At 39.0% G+C, this 18836-nt stretch overlaps 1 protein-coding gene across 2 annotated transcripts in view; it reads right to left on the minus strand.

The window, feature by feature from the left end:
* Nucleotides 1-18836, minus strand: part of GLT1D1 (glycosyltransferase 1 domain containing 1) — a 57809-nt gene continuing 38973 nt past the window's right edge. For both annotated transcript variants that reach the window (XM_037375316.1, XM_037375317.1), the window contains 4 exons: nucleotides 17295-17338; nucleotides 15664-15784; nucleotides 8377-8475; nucleotides 1-1478 (listed from right to left, as the gene is read on the minus strand). In XM_037375316.1, coding sequence (XP_037231213.1) covers nucleotides 1332-1478; nucleotides 8377-8475; nucleotides 15664-15784; nucleotides 17295-17338 — 411 coding nt within the window. In that variant the 3' untranslated portion in view covers nucleotides 1-1331. The remainder of the gene's footprint in view (nucleotides 1479-8376; nucleotides 8476-15663; nucleotides 15785-17294; nucleotides 17339-18836) is intronic.

Consider the following 18836-nt stretch of genomic DNA (forward strand, 5'->3'; position numbering starts at 1 on the left):
TGACATTCAAATTACTTTCTTGTTTACTGTCTCAACAGTTGCAAATCATCAAGAATAAAGAGGAAAGCTTAAAATACACAGTAAACTGCATTATTACAAAGAGAAGTCTGACGCAACAGCCATTCAAATCAATCGAAAACATCCACTGGTTTTCACTGGGGGCGGGATCAAGCCTATACAAAACAGACTTTCCTAATAAATAGTTAAAAATACAACCTTCTTTTTCTTCTATATAAGTCCTTTGATGACCAATTATGGATTCCAAGATAAGTCCATAATGACTGGGCTGGCAGGAATGATTAGCATGGACTTCCAGCACAGGTAACTCTCACTTTACAACAGCCTGCTGCAGTGTATTACAATATATCCTGAAAGCCACAAATTGAGGATGAACAGTAGCAAAATACATAGTAAATGGAAAATATCTTTTCCCTCTGCTTCGTCCCTTTTTACAGCTCTCATAAATCCTTTAGTAAACAAGTAAATCACTGAGGTACCAAAGAAACTGGCAAACTAAGAGGTAGTTTATGTAACAAAGCATCTGTGCCTGCAAGTGCATCTCACTGCTGCGGGCAGCACTGCGCGGTTCTGGACTCCGAAGCCATGCGGCGCCGTTGGTGCTGTGCCAACCTTCCTGCTCTAGCCCCAGGACCTAAGAGAAAACGCAGGCACAGGACTGTGCAGCCAGTTCAGGTACTCAGAGGGCAGGACAGAACACACCCTGTGCTCCTCACTTTCCCCAAACACCAACAGTCTGCTTTTTGGCCCCCTGATCATTACACACTCAATAGATAATTGATCTTTCATCAACTGATCTTAAGAAAACGTTCATCTTAATAATTTTATACTCTATGTAACTAATCTTGGCTTTATGAAGACATATGTGCATGTCGCATGCCTGATCACATTCAGACTGGTACAACTGGAAAGAAAACTGCTACTGCAGTTTGGTTATGATGCAACATGAGCTGAACATGATGTAAGCTCTGTGTGATGGAGGGCTCCGCTGCGTCCAAGAAATCATCCTCCCTCTGAGGCCTTGGAACAACAAACACTGTGTGTCTGCTCAAGTAGTGTATTTCTCCTGTGTGATCTTACAAAACGATACCAGTCTGTGATTAATTGGTACGCTAGAGACAGCGTGCTAAATTAGATAAATTTGATAGTTTGAAGTAGCAGGCAACCCCTGTGATGTTCGTATATTTGAATAGAATAATAATGTGTCTTACTATCTCTTCTAAAAAGGAACCAAGAGAAATCCAAATCTAATTACACATCCATCAGTGAAGTGCTCTACATAGACTGCTGGGTATCAGCTGTAGTCTTGCAATTCACTGGAGTCTCAGGACAAGATCCTGATAGGCTTTTCTTTCACTTTCCCATGAATGATGTTTCTTCACGTAGTCTTTGGCCCTTGTTGCAATTTCTCTTCCCATAATGGGGTCATTCATCAAACTCTTGGACAGCAGAACAAACTCCTAAAAAAAGATTAAGAAAAATAATATTAAAAGTTCCTTGAAGTTCTGACGATACTGAAATAGCTTGTACCCATATCTTGATTTCAGTAGAGCACTTCAACTGTGAGCCAATATATGAAGCTGTTCATTTTTCAAGGTCAAGTACCATAGTTATAAGGAACGATCAATAAATAATTATTTTACATATTTTGCACAGCCCACCAACTAAGACAATATCAAAGACAATTCCAAGAGCATTAAGACAAATATGAACAACAAACTTAATGACACAAAAATTGTTGGCCTACCCAACTGTTAGAAAACCAGGCTGGTTATAAATTAAATAATTCACCTTATCTCCTGCATGGAGGACAACTGGCATCAGATGTTTGAACTCAGCTCAGCGATACTTAGATTTCTTTGCTACTGTGACATCTTTAGTTAATTTTACGGTAAGACTAAAAAACTCACTACATACACATAGTCACGGTGTAAAGATACGAGCAGGCATGCAGCAAAAAGCTCTTCGGAGTTAACTGCGCCAGGGTGCTTACAGACAAGAGCCGTGTCAGCTCAGCAAGCTCTGTAGAAAAGTCATATATGAATTTCCTTTAACTTCACTGGGCAAAATACTAGACATCACAGGTTACAAGTATTCCTTTGCCGGTTCTTCTGCCACTCTAGTTCTAGGGAAGAGACACTGTGAAATTCAAACATGTGAAAGGAGATTCGATGTCTAAACTAATCTGTTCTGAGCAGCTGGTCTAATTTTCTACCAAGAGACAACTTCCAGTACTTCAGCTTGATTACGAATGTGTTCAGAGCTCTGAAAATAAGTGTCTTCGTTCAGTTCAGAAAAACAGATAGCTATTGCGTCAACGGAAAACTAAGATAACGCATTACTACCCAATTGGTAGTGGAGATCGGTGCAGAGGGACGTGGAGGAAAAAAGGATGCGAGGAGGAGATGTATTATTTACACACTCACAAAAGAAAATAGCACAAATAAGATCAGGGTTCATATCAACCTAGGTTAACTAGCAAACTATACTTGAAAACCTCAGTACACAATGTATATAAATACATACAGAGATATAAAAATCTTGGTTACCACAGAATCAGTGTTGCTGCTGTAACGCAAGTGATGGCTGTGCATAATGCGTAACTGTAACGTGACCCCGGGGAAACACCGATATGTGAAAACATCCTGAACATGTTATAATCGCTGCTTTGACTCTTGTTGACAAGACAAACTACCAATATACGCATCACTGATGTGAAATTTAAATACTCAAGAGACGCACATCAATTCCGCTGGAAAGGTTTGTAACAAGGATGATTTTCATACATGCATATTAACAATAACATCCTATTTTACAGAAAATCAGTACTGCTTGTAATCTTTGCTCTGTCCACACAGCACTGAGAGTGACATCTGGAACAGCCAAGATGGCCACCTGCTTTACATCCAGCCTGCCTTCCATCCACAACTACCTTGCATTCAGGTAGGTGCTGACTAGTGTATTCAGTGCCTGACTTGCAGCCACGGGGTCCAGGAGGGTGTTTTTCCAGCTGCTCTGAGACTGTCCCAAAAGAAGACGGTGAGGCTGGTCTAGAGAGTAAGCTGAGGCTGTGCCTACCAGGCACTGCAGACACTCCAGCTACTCCAGCTTCAGAGACACGTCCTTTTCCTTCCTCTGTATCCGCCAAGAATACAGAACAGGGAAGGTGGCGAAATCTTACATGACTTATGCTGGCTTCATCCAGTTGCCTGTATAATCACAGTAATAAATACTGTTCACACTGAACTACATTCCAACTTTAATTTTATGCTCCTGTGGAGGATTTTATTTAAAGTAATGTTTAAAAATAATTCATGTAAACTACCTAAGAACAGAAGCAGCAATGTAACATTTCTTGACAGGTAGTCCTATTAGCATTCTTTTAAAATGTGGATATAGAGGACAAAAACTTGGAAACACATAAATGATAGAAGAAATGAGATCCTTATTCACAGTTACAGTACTTAATGCTGGGGATGGTTTCAGGAAAAATGCCAAACTGAGTCCAAAGCGTAAAAGTTGAGAAACTGCAGGAGAGAGAAAAAGCAAATGGAAAAATACCAGGAGATGGAGAATAAGAACTTCTCAGCTCTATCCCTACACCTTCTACTCATCAAATGTGACCGCCTACAAGTCACCTGCACTGTGACTGGAGGCCAGTGGGAACATTCACTGTGACTTATCTGGGTTTTGCCTCGTACCCTGCAAGCAGCTGACTTAGCTTGTTTTCAGTTTTGGATGCTCAGCTTTAGATAGCGCTGACTTCATTTTTCAGGTGTCTCCCTTATCTACTACTGACTTGCATCTCAGTTGTAGTTTTGTGGTGTGTCTGGGGCTTGGGCTTCCACTTGCAGAATGCAGACACTCAGAACCCAGAGCTCTTTCAGAAAATCAAATATTTTTCTCTTCTAGAAGCCTATGATATACAAACTACTTAACGGTGTGATAACATGTCTCTTTATCAGCTGTTATGCTGCAAGTATTTGTGCACACTCATATTTTGCTGTAGATGTGAAGTAAGCTTCGCTTTTAGTGAAAGAGGGGCAAAATTCACAAAATACTTTCTGATTATCAAACATAAGGGTATGCATTTCAGCAGCCAAAGTGAAGGAGGTAATATGCATGCTAACCTACTACTTGGGGGACATCCATATTTCTAATAAGCCTTTTATTCACGTACAGGGAGGGCTATAATTACTATACATGTGACAGAAAAACACAGTGTAAAAGTTGAAACCTCAGCAGTCAGCCACAACTCAGCAAAAACAGGGGAGATCATCTTATGTACATCCAGAACTGATATCACACGTGCCCTCTTTACAGGCAGTACTTCACTTCAAACACCGGCATTTTTCAACAGCAACATCCATATTTTTCTCCTGGTAAACCGACTGATGATCTTTAAAGAAAATCTCAGCTTCTCTATATAGTACCTAAAAGAAATTCTGTATAATATTTTGCAGAGACCCAGAAATACAGCTATCTGGGAGATAAAGCTAGAAAATGAGTGCACCGAGTAAAAAGAATGAATACTCCTTTAATTACCACGAGAACTACACTGGTGCCACAGCTCACACATGATGAAAATAAGATGCATGGTTAACATATTATTTATATAATGCAAGTAAGGCTGCAATTAAAGCATCTTATACCAGCTTCAGCAGATAAAAGAACATGATTCTTAAGCAACACAGAATCACCCCAGGGAAGGCAAACACCAGAGGTAAATTCAGAACAGCGACAGATCTGCCCGGTGGCAGGCAAAGCTCAGGAGTTAGCTGGCCCATCTGTGTGCTTCGTAGGGCAGTGGGCCACTATTTCTAGGTGAGCATGAACAGTGATTGCTGGCACTGCCAAAAACTGCAAATGAGTCTATTTGGTGTCAAGGTTCAAAGCTCTAAAATCTTGGGTTATATTCTGGCTTGAAGCCCTGGTCAAAATGGCATTGGCCCATGTCTGGCAGAGGAGACAAATGTACCTTCAATGTACTGCTGCCTGTTACTCAGCTGAGCTGCGTCTCCCTCTCACCGCTGCAGAAGTTGTCTCTGCCAACTGTGGTCTCTCTAGGTCCGTCTCTCTCAAATGTTTAATAAAATAAAAATAAAATAAAAAAAACAACCCTCTGTTTATGCTCAGCCCCTCTCTTACTGGCTTTGAAGTTTTATTTACCTCCTCCTGTTTATTTAGCTCGTTCTGTGAGCTTTTCTAGATGCTGAACATATGATTTTGAAACTTAGAATGCTGAACAACTTTGTGTCTTCCCTTTCAACTGGTTTTGCATTATTTATTGCTCTATTCTTGTCTCTTACTTATTTTTTATTTCAGGTCCCATTAACTCGGTGTCAAATATTCCATAAACGTGCAAATTCAAGTAGTGGCAGGATCAAACCACGATTTAAAAGTAATGTGCACAGATGATGTAGCATCAAGGACAAAACGTTTCATAGCTTTCACTTTTACATTAACTATTTCCATCTGAGAATTGTCTCCAGCGATTGGCAAGGCTTTCACTATTTCCAGTCATGAAACCTCAGCCTACATAGAAATGGTTAGTTATGCACAAAATTTCCTACTTTCCACAAAAGCTCACCTCCAGCAAGAATAAAAGAAGCAAGCCAACAGCATTCACAATTTAAAACTGATCTCATTGTGTAACAATCAATTTATATCCCTCTAGTTTAACTTTCAGAAGATAAAGACAGTCCACAAACCAGACACAATTGCTCACATCTAAGCAAACTGTATTGTACAGCTTTCCCTCCCCGGATCAGTAACAACTTGAAAATAAGTATTGCTTCCTACTCTGGAGCTATGATACCATCTGCATCATCACAACCAGATAGGATCCACTGAGCAATGAAAACTTCTTTGACGTTTTCTAATCCTGGGTGGTCCAGATTCTTCAAGACAGAGACAGACTTTGCCAAGCACCCACAGACAGTACTAATCTCTCTGTATGATTAAAGGCATTTTCCCTAACTAACCTGATGCAACTGTGGTTACAGCAGAAAACAGTTTACCAGATACCTAAAATAGAAGCAATCAGAGTAACAAACCCCAGAAAACTTCTTACCAGAACATATGTTTTCCAATCCCTATTGTCAGACTGAATCTTCTCAGGCAGTGTTCAAAGTGGGCTGACTGTTCCTTCTTCCAACGAGCAAAATATGACATGTACTTCAAAACTGTAAGTGTTCTAACTTAACTGCATTGCTCTGACCTATTATAACTCTCAACCTCTGACAGGCTGTGTACAGGGGTTTAAAACTGATATTTGATACAGTTTGGGGAGATAAGGAATAAGAGTAAATGGTTAGTGTATCTTTAAAACCACGAGTGATGGCGGTTGGCATCCTGAGCTCAGCTCTGCAAGGAGAAAGTTCTTCAACAGCTCTGCAGTGTGATTAGACTATTACCCTGTAAACAAGTATTTTCCTGACCCATTTGCAAACTTTGATAGTTTATACATTATTTAACACCAATAAAAGTATAAAAAGGGCTTTAGTTAAATGAGTTACAACTGCTGTTTTACTGAGAAAGCAGGGATATTGCTTTCCTTTCTAAGACAGGGTAACTGCACAAACATTAGTGATTCCAGTATAAATATGACCGAGGAGTATGACAGCTGATACAGTAATGCAAGTTACTGTCTTTGCTTAAAAGATATTTTGAAAACTTCTAGAGAGAAAAAGCAAAAAGGGGGTCAACCGACAGCAGTAGAATAGGGAGGTTTCTGATCTGTGGCACAGCACATTGCAGAGAAGGGAGCTCGGATGGAAGGGGTTTATATCAGCTAAGATTAGAGCATTCTAGACGTATGCACAGCCTGCAACTCTAGTTCTGATAGAAAAGAAAGTCCTCAGCCATTTGTACAGAGTCACCGGGACTACTTCTGTGCTTCACTTGTGCTGTGTATTTCCTCACTCGCAGGGAAGCGCATTTTCAATCAATCTTGCATTCCAAATAAACACTTGGAATGTTGGATGCTTGGAGATCACAGAAGAGGCTTCTTACAGCGATCTATGACGAAGTTAATTGGGTCTGGTATGAATAACATATTTGAATTCCAAGCCAAAGGTAACCAGCATGTTGAGGGAAACAACGGAATGTATAAGGAGAGCCATCGGTCCGTGTTCAGCATTATCATATATCCTCAAAGTTTTGAAGAAGCGTGTGGAGGTCAATGGGCTTTTTGCAGGGAATACATGTGCAAAACCAGCTTTACATCTCAGCCTCCACTAGCCTGGAAGTACCCCATTTCCAAAGGATACTGCAAGAAGACAAAACACTTCCGCAACAAAATCAATTCCAGAAGTTAACAATTTTTTTTGTAGAAACCACTGGAAACATTAAATATTCCAGGAAAAAAAAAACCAAGACAAAACAAAACACAAACCATGAGCTACATGAACTTTTATATTAAAAAACCCTCCAAAACTAACCAAGACAATTTACTTTGCTGAAACACAACCTAATAGGATGCTTTAATCACATGCTCCCCAAATTAAATAAATATGGTACATTTTCTACTTTGCAAAATTATAAAATGGACTAATTGTAAGGGGTTTTTAATCTTGAGTTGGATAAAAACACTGAGGGAATCTGTGTCTGAAAGTCACCTTCCACAACATAAATGAATATATAACAGCAAAGCCATAGTGCAGGAAAATATACTCAAATGAAAATTTTTGGCATTTAAATATGGGCAGATTTAAATTAAATTTAAAATGAAAATTTCTGGCATTTAAATATTGGAATTAAATAAATTCCCTCTCTCCCCACGCTTACTTATCTTCACAGAAACTCCATTCTAACAATTTACTTAATTTTAGTCATCAATTATTTCCTGACTGATTAGTATCTTGGACCTACTAATGCTTTATATTAACACTTACTGCTAGAAATTATAGATAATGTATTATCTGAGACATCAGGCTCATAGTTGTCTTCTGGTTAGCTAGTGCTTGTCTAATGTGAGTGCGTACTTCAGTTAGTAGCGGAAGGGAAACAGGCCACGGGCACAGCACTTCTTCCAGAGTTTGCTTATGGAATCTTAAAAAAACCCTAAAAGTCAAGCAGCTGGTGAGCGCCAAGCCCCCCCAGCCCCACGGCAGTGCTAGGGCAGCCCCGGCCAGGCAAACGCTTGGCACGGCTGACACCTGGGAGAGGTTTAGAGAACTGCAAAATTCATGTGAGAACAGTGAAGCTTCAAGAAACCCAGTCTAACCCAGGTTTTTAGGAGAATCTGAGAAAAGCTGCTGAGAGGATAAGCCAAGTTTTTCGACAGACACAAACAGGTAAGGGAAAATGCACCTAACCTTCAGAAGGGAGAGGGCTAGGGGTTTGTTGTTTTCTTACCTGGGGGGTTGAAAATAGCAATCCTGTTTCCTTATGTTTTATTATTGCTGCATTCCCAGGAATGTTCCTTGCCAGCACTGGAATATCTAAATCCATTGCCTAGAGGAATATAAAAAAAAGGTAACAACAGTTGATTAGGATTCAGGGATTTTGAGATGTTAATGACGACAATTTTAAAACGTAAAGCAGAAACAACAAACCAAACTTCTCTCCCATCTCTCCAATTGTTTAGTTGAAAAATACCATGTCTAAGGTGATCTCCTCCATGGGACTTCTCTGAAATAGTCTGTTTATATTTCTGTTAGTCTTGTAACTTTTAACATATTATCAGAAGCAATCAATCCAGAAAGTCAGTGGATAGCTGCTTCATCCTTTATTCTTTTCCACCTCCAAGTACACAATTAGTTTCCCATTGGAAGCTTCTGACCTATGGCAGCCTCGAGGAGGAAAACGTTTATGTTCAGATCAACGGTTGTCACTGTAACTCCTACCGTTAGTGTGCACAGATGAGAAGATTAGTTCATAGCACAAAAAGACAGTTCTCCCCAACAAAGTATCTGTTCTCTTGTTCCATTAAAACACCTTTTTCACAGATTTTCTATAACACGTGCAGAACTGGAGAGATGTGGGCAGTTCAACGACAAGGAAGGTGACCGTGGAAATCATTTGGCTCTTTCTCCTCAGCTCTGATTCCTACGGGTCACATAGGGCTCTGGAAGGAGCTTTTCTTTTGACAGCATCTGTTACTATAGCCTGTCTTGGACTTTGGGTGTTCAGGGACTGCAGGGAAGTATGCAGTGATGCAGCTTCTGACTGAACTATACCAAGGAGAGGAGAGAAAAGGTTATGCTTTCAGAACACATTACACTTTCAAAACATATTATCTCCAAAGCTATTGGTATGGGACACCTCAGAGATGAATGAATAAACCTGAAGTAGAATTTGATTCCACTTAAATGATGGGCTGGTTGCTTGATGTATTTATTCATTTATTTGTATGTATATGTATGTGTGCGTGTATGTATACACATAAAAAAAGGAAGGGAAGTGTGGGCTCTCACAATGGCAGTAATTCAGGTTGCCTGCAGAATCAGGAGCAGAGACACAGCACAGCATCTGTTCAAAGCTAGTAAACCATTTCCAAGAGACCTAACACCTGGTAACTTTAAAGAATACGGCTTAGATTTTGGAGTAACTAGCACGCAAACCCTGGCTACTCAGCTCTGTTACTCATGCATATCCTGATCTGAAACTTCAGTTCCTATTGATGAATTCAGAAGCCTTGAGATGCACTGCCTGTAAAGCCTGAAAAACTCATATTGTACAATTGTTACAATGTCAAATGAGAAAGAAACTCACCCCCCCCAAATCTTCAGTCTGTTTCATACTGATTCCCTGTCACTTGAGAGCAAATGTAAGAAAGCAAAACTTCAAGGACAAAACCATGCTTTTTTAAAGTTGGGACAAAACTGAAGACAAAAATACTCTGGCTGATAACATACAGCACCAGTTCTGTTTTGAACAGTGAGAGACTGCTGTGACCTAGCAACATGTCTTAACAGCTTAAAATATCCAAGAGAAACACTGTTTATATCACCCACTGCGGGTGAATTTACTCTGGACATAGAAATTCTATAGTCCTCCTGGCATGGACATCTGCTTTACAGCAGTTAGCTCTAAAAATAATAATAACCCTCAATGAAATAACCTGTTCTACACTTTGTATCACAAACTGCTGAATCAGCTGGAGGTAATTCAGACAAATAGATTAATGAAGTGAACACAAACCAGAATAAATAAATGAGAAATATAAAAACTACAGACCAGATTTCTGAATTTATCCAAGTGTCTAAAGCTGCTGAGATAACAGCTGTTTTTAAAATTAAAAGAAGTCATTTTGCTGAGAGGAAATACAGGTTTTGGTCATCCACAAATTATTTTGTTATTTGCTCTGAATTCAGTATTAAACAAAACAAATGTTTTCTAAAGGTAGATTTACAAAACCACGGCAGTATCTACTTACCAGTACAGCAAAGCTCATAGAACTGCAAAGTTGACCCAGGGAATGGGAGCTACAGGTGCCCCACTCTGCCTGATGGGCTTGACCCTGCAGGATAAGGAAGCTGCTTTGGGCTCTAATTACCCAGCTACGGACCTCACGTGGGGCCCCACGCAAGCAGCAACGTCTCCAACAGACAGAATTTCTGCTTCAGCTCTTTTTCAGCCCTTCCGACTGACAGGCTTAGGTGCCCGTGTGCAGTCTGCTGGCTGCTGACCTCATTCAAACCTGCTCCATGGACAGGGAATGAAGATACTTTACTTGAAATTCTGAACTGAAAATCAAGAGCTTGACAAGAGGCAATGAAGTGTGTCAGCATGCACCGCCACCTGCCTAAGGCCTTCTCCTCTCCTCTCTGTATTTCTCTTTTTAAAAAAAACACCTTGTAGGAGTATCTCAGGTCTGGCTACTTTCCAAACAAGAAATTGTCCATTCAAGGGAAAGATTGTCCATGCACCAACCATTCAAAAGAAACAAACAAAACAAAACAAGACAGAATGAATGAATAAAACACACAAAACACAGCACAACCACCCAAGGACTCATGGTTTGAAGTGTCACTGTCCCCACAAAAAATCCAGATGCCAGACGCAGTGAACATTGTGCCGCTGGGCTGCACATCGGTGGCGATCATCAGAGGTGTGGGTGGCCTGTGGCAGCTCTGTGTTGGACGGCACCTAATGGTGTGGTCGCATAGGCTGGCACGGTATTGCTGTGCTGCAGTTCATATTGGACTGTCATGCACATTTAAAAAAAAATAAACTGTCTCTAGATATATTCATTCACTTCTATCCCTGAATGCCACATAGTTGATGATGCATTGAAGTTGATCACGGAGTTTGTAATTTTCTGTAATTTCTGAATTCTAAAGGGAAGGACATTTGTTCTGTCTCATAGAGTTGGAGGGTTGTAACTGCTACAAGAAAACTTTTAGGTCCCCGAACACATAGGTACCAATGAATTATAGCTACTGAAAGACAGAACAGATGGACAAATACATAAGATGAGGGGCTGCCTTTATACGAGCTAGCCTTAAACAAAAGGATTGAGCTGTAAATAATTACTGCATGAAGTGGCTTAGGATTTAATTCAGATACTTAGTCTATTTTTAAGCAGTAAGAAGAATCATTTGCATCGTTGAAAATATGTATAATTTACTGACCTAGGTTCCACAAATAATAGCATAAAATAACATTTTAGTCAATTGGCCATCTGTTTTGTTCCATTATTCTGACTGAAAATGTGGTCTAATGCTATTTCAGAAGGATGCAGGGTGTAAATTTCAGCTGCAGAAGCATGTTACCCAGTAAGCATTTCTAATCAGCAGTGTAAGGCTTTTAGAGTAAATACAGGTTTTATTTACTGTTTTGTCTTCTGGCTTATCCCTCATTTTCTTCCTCCTAGCCTATGCATCTTTTTGTGGGTCCCTCTTCAGTTTTACTGCTCTACAACATCCCTTCATTTTGATGTCTTTAGTTTTATAGTTTGCTGTGGCTTATATTCTGAACTACCAGGCCTGCACTTCACATGTTGTCTAAGGCTGGATTTTGCCCTAGAGCAGAACAGAGTCTGGCCATCTGCCTTTTCTATGACATTTTTTAATGGGCTTTTTTTTATTTAAGCATAACAATCTAATGATTTTTACAACAGTTGGAATACTCTTGAAAGCACAGAAAAAGTACTCCAATGAAATGGTGCTGCAGTCAAAACCCTTTTCTTACCAACTATATAAAGAACACATACACTTCTCCAGTAGCAGTGCCTTTCTCAGCATCACATGCCCAGGAACATGAAGAACTCTTGAGCTTTTCGAGGAAGACATGTATTTTAAATGCTTGTTATAATGCTTGTTTTCTTTTCTTCAAATGCCAAAGAGAAAATAGATCAGTTATGGCAAAATCTCTGAGCTCTCACTAGTGGACGACAAAGTAATTAGTTATGGCTTCTAGTTCTTTCATACCTTAAGGCGGGTTGAAATAGATATGATTATATATTTATCTATCATATATTTATCTCATACTCAAATACTGTTTACAGATTTATGACCCTGTTAAGTGCTGAACCTTCCAGAGAAGGAAAGCTGCATTTTCAAATTCAAGCAAGTTGTCATCTCCAGCCCTGGACCAAAAGATTTTTATACCTGGTTTTCTGCCTCATTAATTTAACAAGATCTTAACAGATGGCCCTTCCTACTGCTGGCCATCTGAAGCAGGGATTTGACTTTATTAGATGGACAGTTCCTCTGAGACAGAGATCTTACAGTAGGATGTTTTTTAAGCTTGTCATCAAATCCCACTGTACAACTGTCTAGTAAACAGACACACAATGCCAAACCCCTTATAAATTTAGAAGAAGAATTCAAACAGGTCTGATTATGAAGAAGGGCAGGCTTCAGGTAGTTTCTCAAGAAATAACTACAGACCTAATTCTGCTTGTAGAAAATCCTGACTCAGCTGGAACCAGAGCTGTTGTGCCACACCACCTGTGCCATGTGCACCGGACTTCACCTCCTACAATGCAAGATTTCCGTTCACACCAGTAATCTGTAACCAATATGCACCTGAACTAGCACGCTCAGGCTTCTGAACGCATGCCAGCTCTTCTCATCCCTTTTACGTGACTTCCATGATAAACTCCAAGTTATGAGCTACCGGGTCAGAGATGAGGCTGTCTTTCCTCCACTAGCCAACAACAAGGCAGTACAGGACTGAGGCTGCTGGAAAGAAGTGGGTTACACCGGTGGTTACAGATTTTCCAGGAGGAAATATTCCATTTCGGAATATTTGAAATTGCATTTTATCTTCAACAACTGATTATGCATCAACACAAACCAAACCTGACTATTAGGTTTGACGTTATTCCAACAATGTAATAACAGAATCTTTTCTTTTTATGAAAAAGTTATCACGTGTAAAGAAATAGTTAACAGCCTACTATAGGTCAAGTCTTGCAATTAGAATTTAATTTTTCTGCTATGGTCAACTGCCACTTTATTTCAGCATGTTTAGTGGTTAAACTCAGATTAAGACTTAAAGGTAGATTAAATGTTGATTAACTTTGTTTTTAGTAAAAGTAGCATCTTCAGTAGAATTAAATGTATCAACCATAAGCCTAGCCTAGGACATGATGTGCACAGCTACATGTAAAAAGCAATACTAACTGACCTACCATAAATGTATTTATAAATATGTATGTATTTTTATAAGTCCAGCATGAAAAATGAAAAGTAATACTTCTTGATGATTCATCCTAAGAAATATTTTTTCTGATGTAAGAAAAACATCAAAATGGAGAAAATAACGTTGCAACTCTATAGAAAGAAATCTTGCATAGAATGCTCTTTTGCCAGAATAGTTTTGTAATTCTTAAAGAAAGAAGAAAATATAACAGGAAGCATCTACTATTTTGTGTTTGTAGTAATTTTCAGTGAGAACAGTTGTTGGAGGGAGGTGGCTTTTTTTTCTTTCCTTGTTTTTTTTTATTCCCCCTTTTTTTTCTTTTTGTTCCTTCTTTTTTGTTTGTTTGTTTGACAGGTCTGGGTATGAATTGGGAATAAATTACTCAACAAAACTGTGTCATAGAAACTCCCAGGAGCAGCTTTCCACTAGGGGTGGTGTTGGACTGTTTAACAGCCCTGACAGCATATAGCTGAATAGTTCAGCCACACAGAGAAGAGCTCAAGTAAAAACTTTCCTTGTTGATTCAATGTTATAGTTACCAGATTGAAAACTTGCCAGAACTGTAACTTCAGAGCAGGAGAGCAAAAACCACAATTCCTGAAGCAGCCTCAACACTACCTCTGAAGTAAACTGGCATTATCTTTTTGCTTTGAGCTACCACATACTTGTTAAGACACTGAATTTACAAGATTGCTCCCTCTCCTGATAAAAGCTAAGGAAAAGTGCCTTTTAACTATTCAAAGCTGACAGGAAAATTCTGGGGAAAACTATACCAATTGTCCTGTCAGCCATGAGTTTGCATGACAATTTGTATCAGGCCAAGCACACTCGCACTTCTGTTGCAGATGCTGCATCTCTTAAGTCTCTGATTTGCTTCCCCCAGCTTTTTTTCCTCCCTCCTTAACTCACTGACACTCTCAGGAAATAAATTAGATTGGTATTTGATCAGCTGTTATGTGAGTAGCCCTGAAGGGAACATGTAAGTGGTGAGGAGGAGGCGACAGTTACTTCTCTGAGTCAGTGACTTAGCTGTGGCTGTGCACTGTGTTGCTACACGCCCGATTCAACATCTGAACATACAAGATTGCCTAGCCTGCCACACTGATTTAAGTGTGGAAATGACACAGGCTGTAGTCGTCGTTTACAGAGTACTGCTGCTGTGAAACAGCATCTACTCCCACCTCTGAGCACGGGCGTATTAGAAAGGAAATACACACTCGCTATCTTACCATCATCTAAATTTCATAATTCTTACAATGTTCACTTAGCCCTTACTTATGAGGACTTCCAGATGTGTGGAAGAAAAGCATGCTGGAAATGCAATATGTGATTACTTGTTGGAAACAGAAATAGGAGATACATTAATACGAATCATATAATAGTTTCTGTGATCTTCTGAGATCATCATGAACCAACATTCGGTAGTCACCAAAAAAAAGGGAATAGTAAAAGGTGTCTGCCCTTTACACTTTACTAAAGTGTAAGTGAACTTACACTTTAAGTAAATTTATTTTTTTATTAGAAGGCATTTGATGCTAAGCAGCACTCTACTTTGACAGGTATGAAATAAACCTGGTTATTAATTTTCAATACTGATGGCAAAAAAATTAACTAAGCGTGTCATTTATTCATTGATCATTTCAGAATTAAATAACCAAATACAGCTCTTAGATTGGTTTTTGAAAGAATGTAAAAAAAAATAAAGGTCTATTCTAGCAACATTATAAGGAGGTGGGATATTGAACCAAGAGCAGTAACAACCCCAGTAAATCAGAATGATTCTTATATCTCACATTTGTATTGTTATTTTAACAGGATTGATAAAATTGCATTCTGTCCTTTAAAAAATAAATAGACAAAGCATACAAACCTATCAGTTCAAGGAAGAAAACCTTAATTACTAACACCCGCAAAAAGGAATATTTTAGTTTTGTCTTCACTAGCTTTGAAATGTGGACATAAAACATTGACACACATTTTCAGTGATAAAAGGCGATTTCAGATTCACTGTAACCTCACTGAAGAACTTTACCACTAAGATGCAATTACCTCCAGAATTGCTGCAGACATCCCCTCTGAAACGGAACTGTTCACCACAGCAAAGCACCTTTTCATAGCAGCATGAAGATCGTCCTGTGGCACCTCCTGTAATAAATGCACTCCAGGTGCCCTAGAAATAAAACACAAACAGGACACCTCCTCAGAACATGCTTTAACAACTCTTCATAAAACTTAGGGTAATGATGGAAAGGTGGTCAGAGCAATTCAGGCACGTTCTGATGTTAACAATTGCTTGCTCACGGGCAAGCCACCTTACCATGTTTTGGTTAACTTTCTGTTTATAAATGCAGTTATAAACTCCATACAGTATACACTGCTGTCTGCCACTTCATTGTCTGCTCTTCTGGAGTTGTACAGTCCATCACTTAACACCACGCTCTGTTAACCACAATCAGTCTCATAAATGAAGGAGCTGAGTTAATGGATAGGAGTGCCATTTTCCCCTCAAAAAAAATGTGTAATATAGGGAGGATGCATGCACAATTTAAAATAAACGTGGTTTAAATACTTAGGAAAACGGAGTGCGATCATCAGAATGGTCAGCTGCAGGAGATGCTGACTTTTCAGATGCTGGCTTTTGGGGATGGAATGTGGTTGTGCAAGATCTCCTCTGATTCCTCTTTTGCTGTAAGTGCTCTTCTGTTCTGAATGGTTACATTTCTACTGACCTCATCTTTCTCAGGTTAATCAAGGCCAATTGAATCAAGGATGAAGGGTGGAAAAATAGGGTAATTAGGTGTTCAGTATCAGATGAAGTGAATGAGATTTTTAAGACTGGTGATCATTATTGAAAAGCCAGCATCTCCTCTGCTTGCTGAGCCTGCTCCTGCCTCTTTAACCTCAACATCAGATCACCAAGCCAGACAGAAACACAAGTGCATTTGACAGTAAGACCAGCTCCCTGTCAACTAGACTTTGTTAAGCATTGCTTTTCTGATTGTGCAGTAACATCCAGCCTCCGTAGAGATAAACAACTATATCAACCGGAGTATAAATATATGATTACAGGTGCCATGTTTCCTATTAATAACCTGATAGAAAACAAAAAACTTTATATTTTGCTCCAAAAATGGAATTGCAAAACATATTTTATGCAAATTTTATTATCAGATATCAATCAGAGATAGCATGGTTGTTCTGTTCAAGACAGACAGTTCTAGATTCTGTAGACACACACATAGAAAAATCTAATTTCTCTAACATTTATATCCTTCAGTCAGGAAGCATATAAACTAGGGACAGAAAAAAGTTATACAGGGTTATCTTGTCCATCTACTCACTTACCCACCACCAACAAGCATACAAAAGCTTGCAGAAGCCAGGATGAAAAAATGAAAAGCCCCAAAAGAACAATAAATATAAATCACACTAAATCAGATATGATCCAACGCAAAACATGAAACAATCTACTGGTTATTCTAAAATTTAAGATGTGTAGAATACTTACTCTGAGAATGTTACATCCCAAGTAATCAGAACACATCTGTTAGTCATACAGAGGGTTGTGCATCTATGTTCATTAGTATATACAAAAGAGCAGTTACGCACACTAGTTAAAAAAACAGACAGCCAGGTGCTTCCATTTGGAGCAGACAGAAGGCTTACTGTTAACTTCTTACCTTTTAACTTTTTCCTTAACTTCACTTGTAAAAAGTGGATCAACCTAGAAAGGAATACACACACACGACACTACTTCAGTGCTATAGCATGTTCTGAAATACCCAGAAAAGAAAAATGAATCATGGCATATTTTTAACTGAAATATTTAAATACATGAATGTGCTGAGCTTTAAAATCATACCACAGATCTGTAGCTTGGTGGCCACATTTGACTCTTCAGCCAAATGCTCTTGTGAGTGATTGACACTTAGAATACCCTGCTCGGGGGGTGGGTGCACAGTATAGCAGAGCACGAATTGCCTACTCCACTCTAAACCTTTGAGTGACTCCTCCAACGCAGCGTAGCTTTGGGCTGCTGTCAGAAGGGGAGGTTCTGTTTCTTCTCCCCTGACATCCCTCTGGCTGCAGGTTCTAATTAGAGCTAGATCTGTTTAACATGAATGAATGTTTTCAGCTGATTCTGCTAAGTCTAACATGATTCAAATGACCGATTTGACAACTTACTGTCTAAGTGAGGAACAACACACTCGTGTGCCAAGCAATTGTCTGTCCTTCTACGTATGCAGTGAGTAATGTGAGGAAGGAAAGGAACTTTTCAGGCTTTAGTTAACAAGAGGGAGCAATCTGCCTGTAAACTGAGACAGTCAGATAGATGTTTTGCAGTGCCAGAAACATTTTTGAAAACTAATAAACACAAAATTCTAAAATAGAGTCTAACATGAAGGCATGCTCGCGTTATTAGAACATTGCCTAAGCTGGACAATTAACTTCAGCAGGTTTATTTACAAAGCTTAACTACATCTGCTATTGCCATTTAACATGATTAAGCCAAATAAACAGAACTTGGAAATCCTTAACTAAACATGAAGAAAAAACCTAGACTATTTTTATTACGGCTGACTATGTTAGATTAATTCATGATAGCTTGCACAGTGTGCAGCAGTTGTAAATATTGGGAACAACATGGCTTATTTTTTTTAAAATGCGTGTTAATATTTTCATTTTCTTTGGTTTTTTTTCTTTTTCACAAGAGACAGATAACACTCACAAAGCATTTGAGAAAGCTTTTGGAAAAAACCCTCAGAATGTATTTTATAACTATGATTGTTTACTTTGAACATATGATGTTCATATGTTCATGTTTCATAAAAACAGTTTCACAAGTTAAAAGAGTCAAATGAATCACTCTTGCACTAAGGAATGAATTCCCACTGAATGCAAGAAATAAAAGGCTTGCATAACTCCTTAAGAAAGTATTTTTGGTAACAGGAGGGGGAAAATCAAGTGCCCTTTCCTGAAGCACTACCTGATCCTGGTAACAAAGTATGATAGAGATCCACACACTAAACCAGTATGTCATGTCACAGGTTCCTTGGATATTTCATACTGAACTTCACAATTGCTATTTCTATATAAATATCTTTTCAGCTTTTTCCCCAAAGTACTACTTTGATGCTGAGTTCCTCTCATGAGGAACTATACTCTGTTTCCATTAAAATCAATGGAGTACTTGCAAGTGATTTAATGAGCAGTACGATACG

This window comes from Falco rusticolus, chromosome 1, assembly GCF_015220075.1.
Source record: "Falco rusticolus isolate bFalRus1 chromosome 1, bFalRus1.pri, whole genome shotgun sequence".
NCBI classification, from domain to species: domain Eukaryota; kingdom Metazoa; phylum Chordata; class Aves; order Falconiformes; family Falconidae; genus Falco; species Falco rusticolus.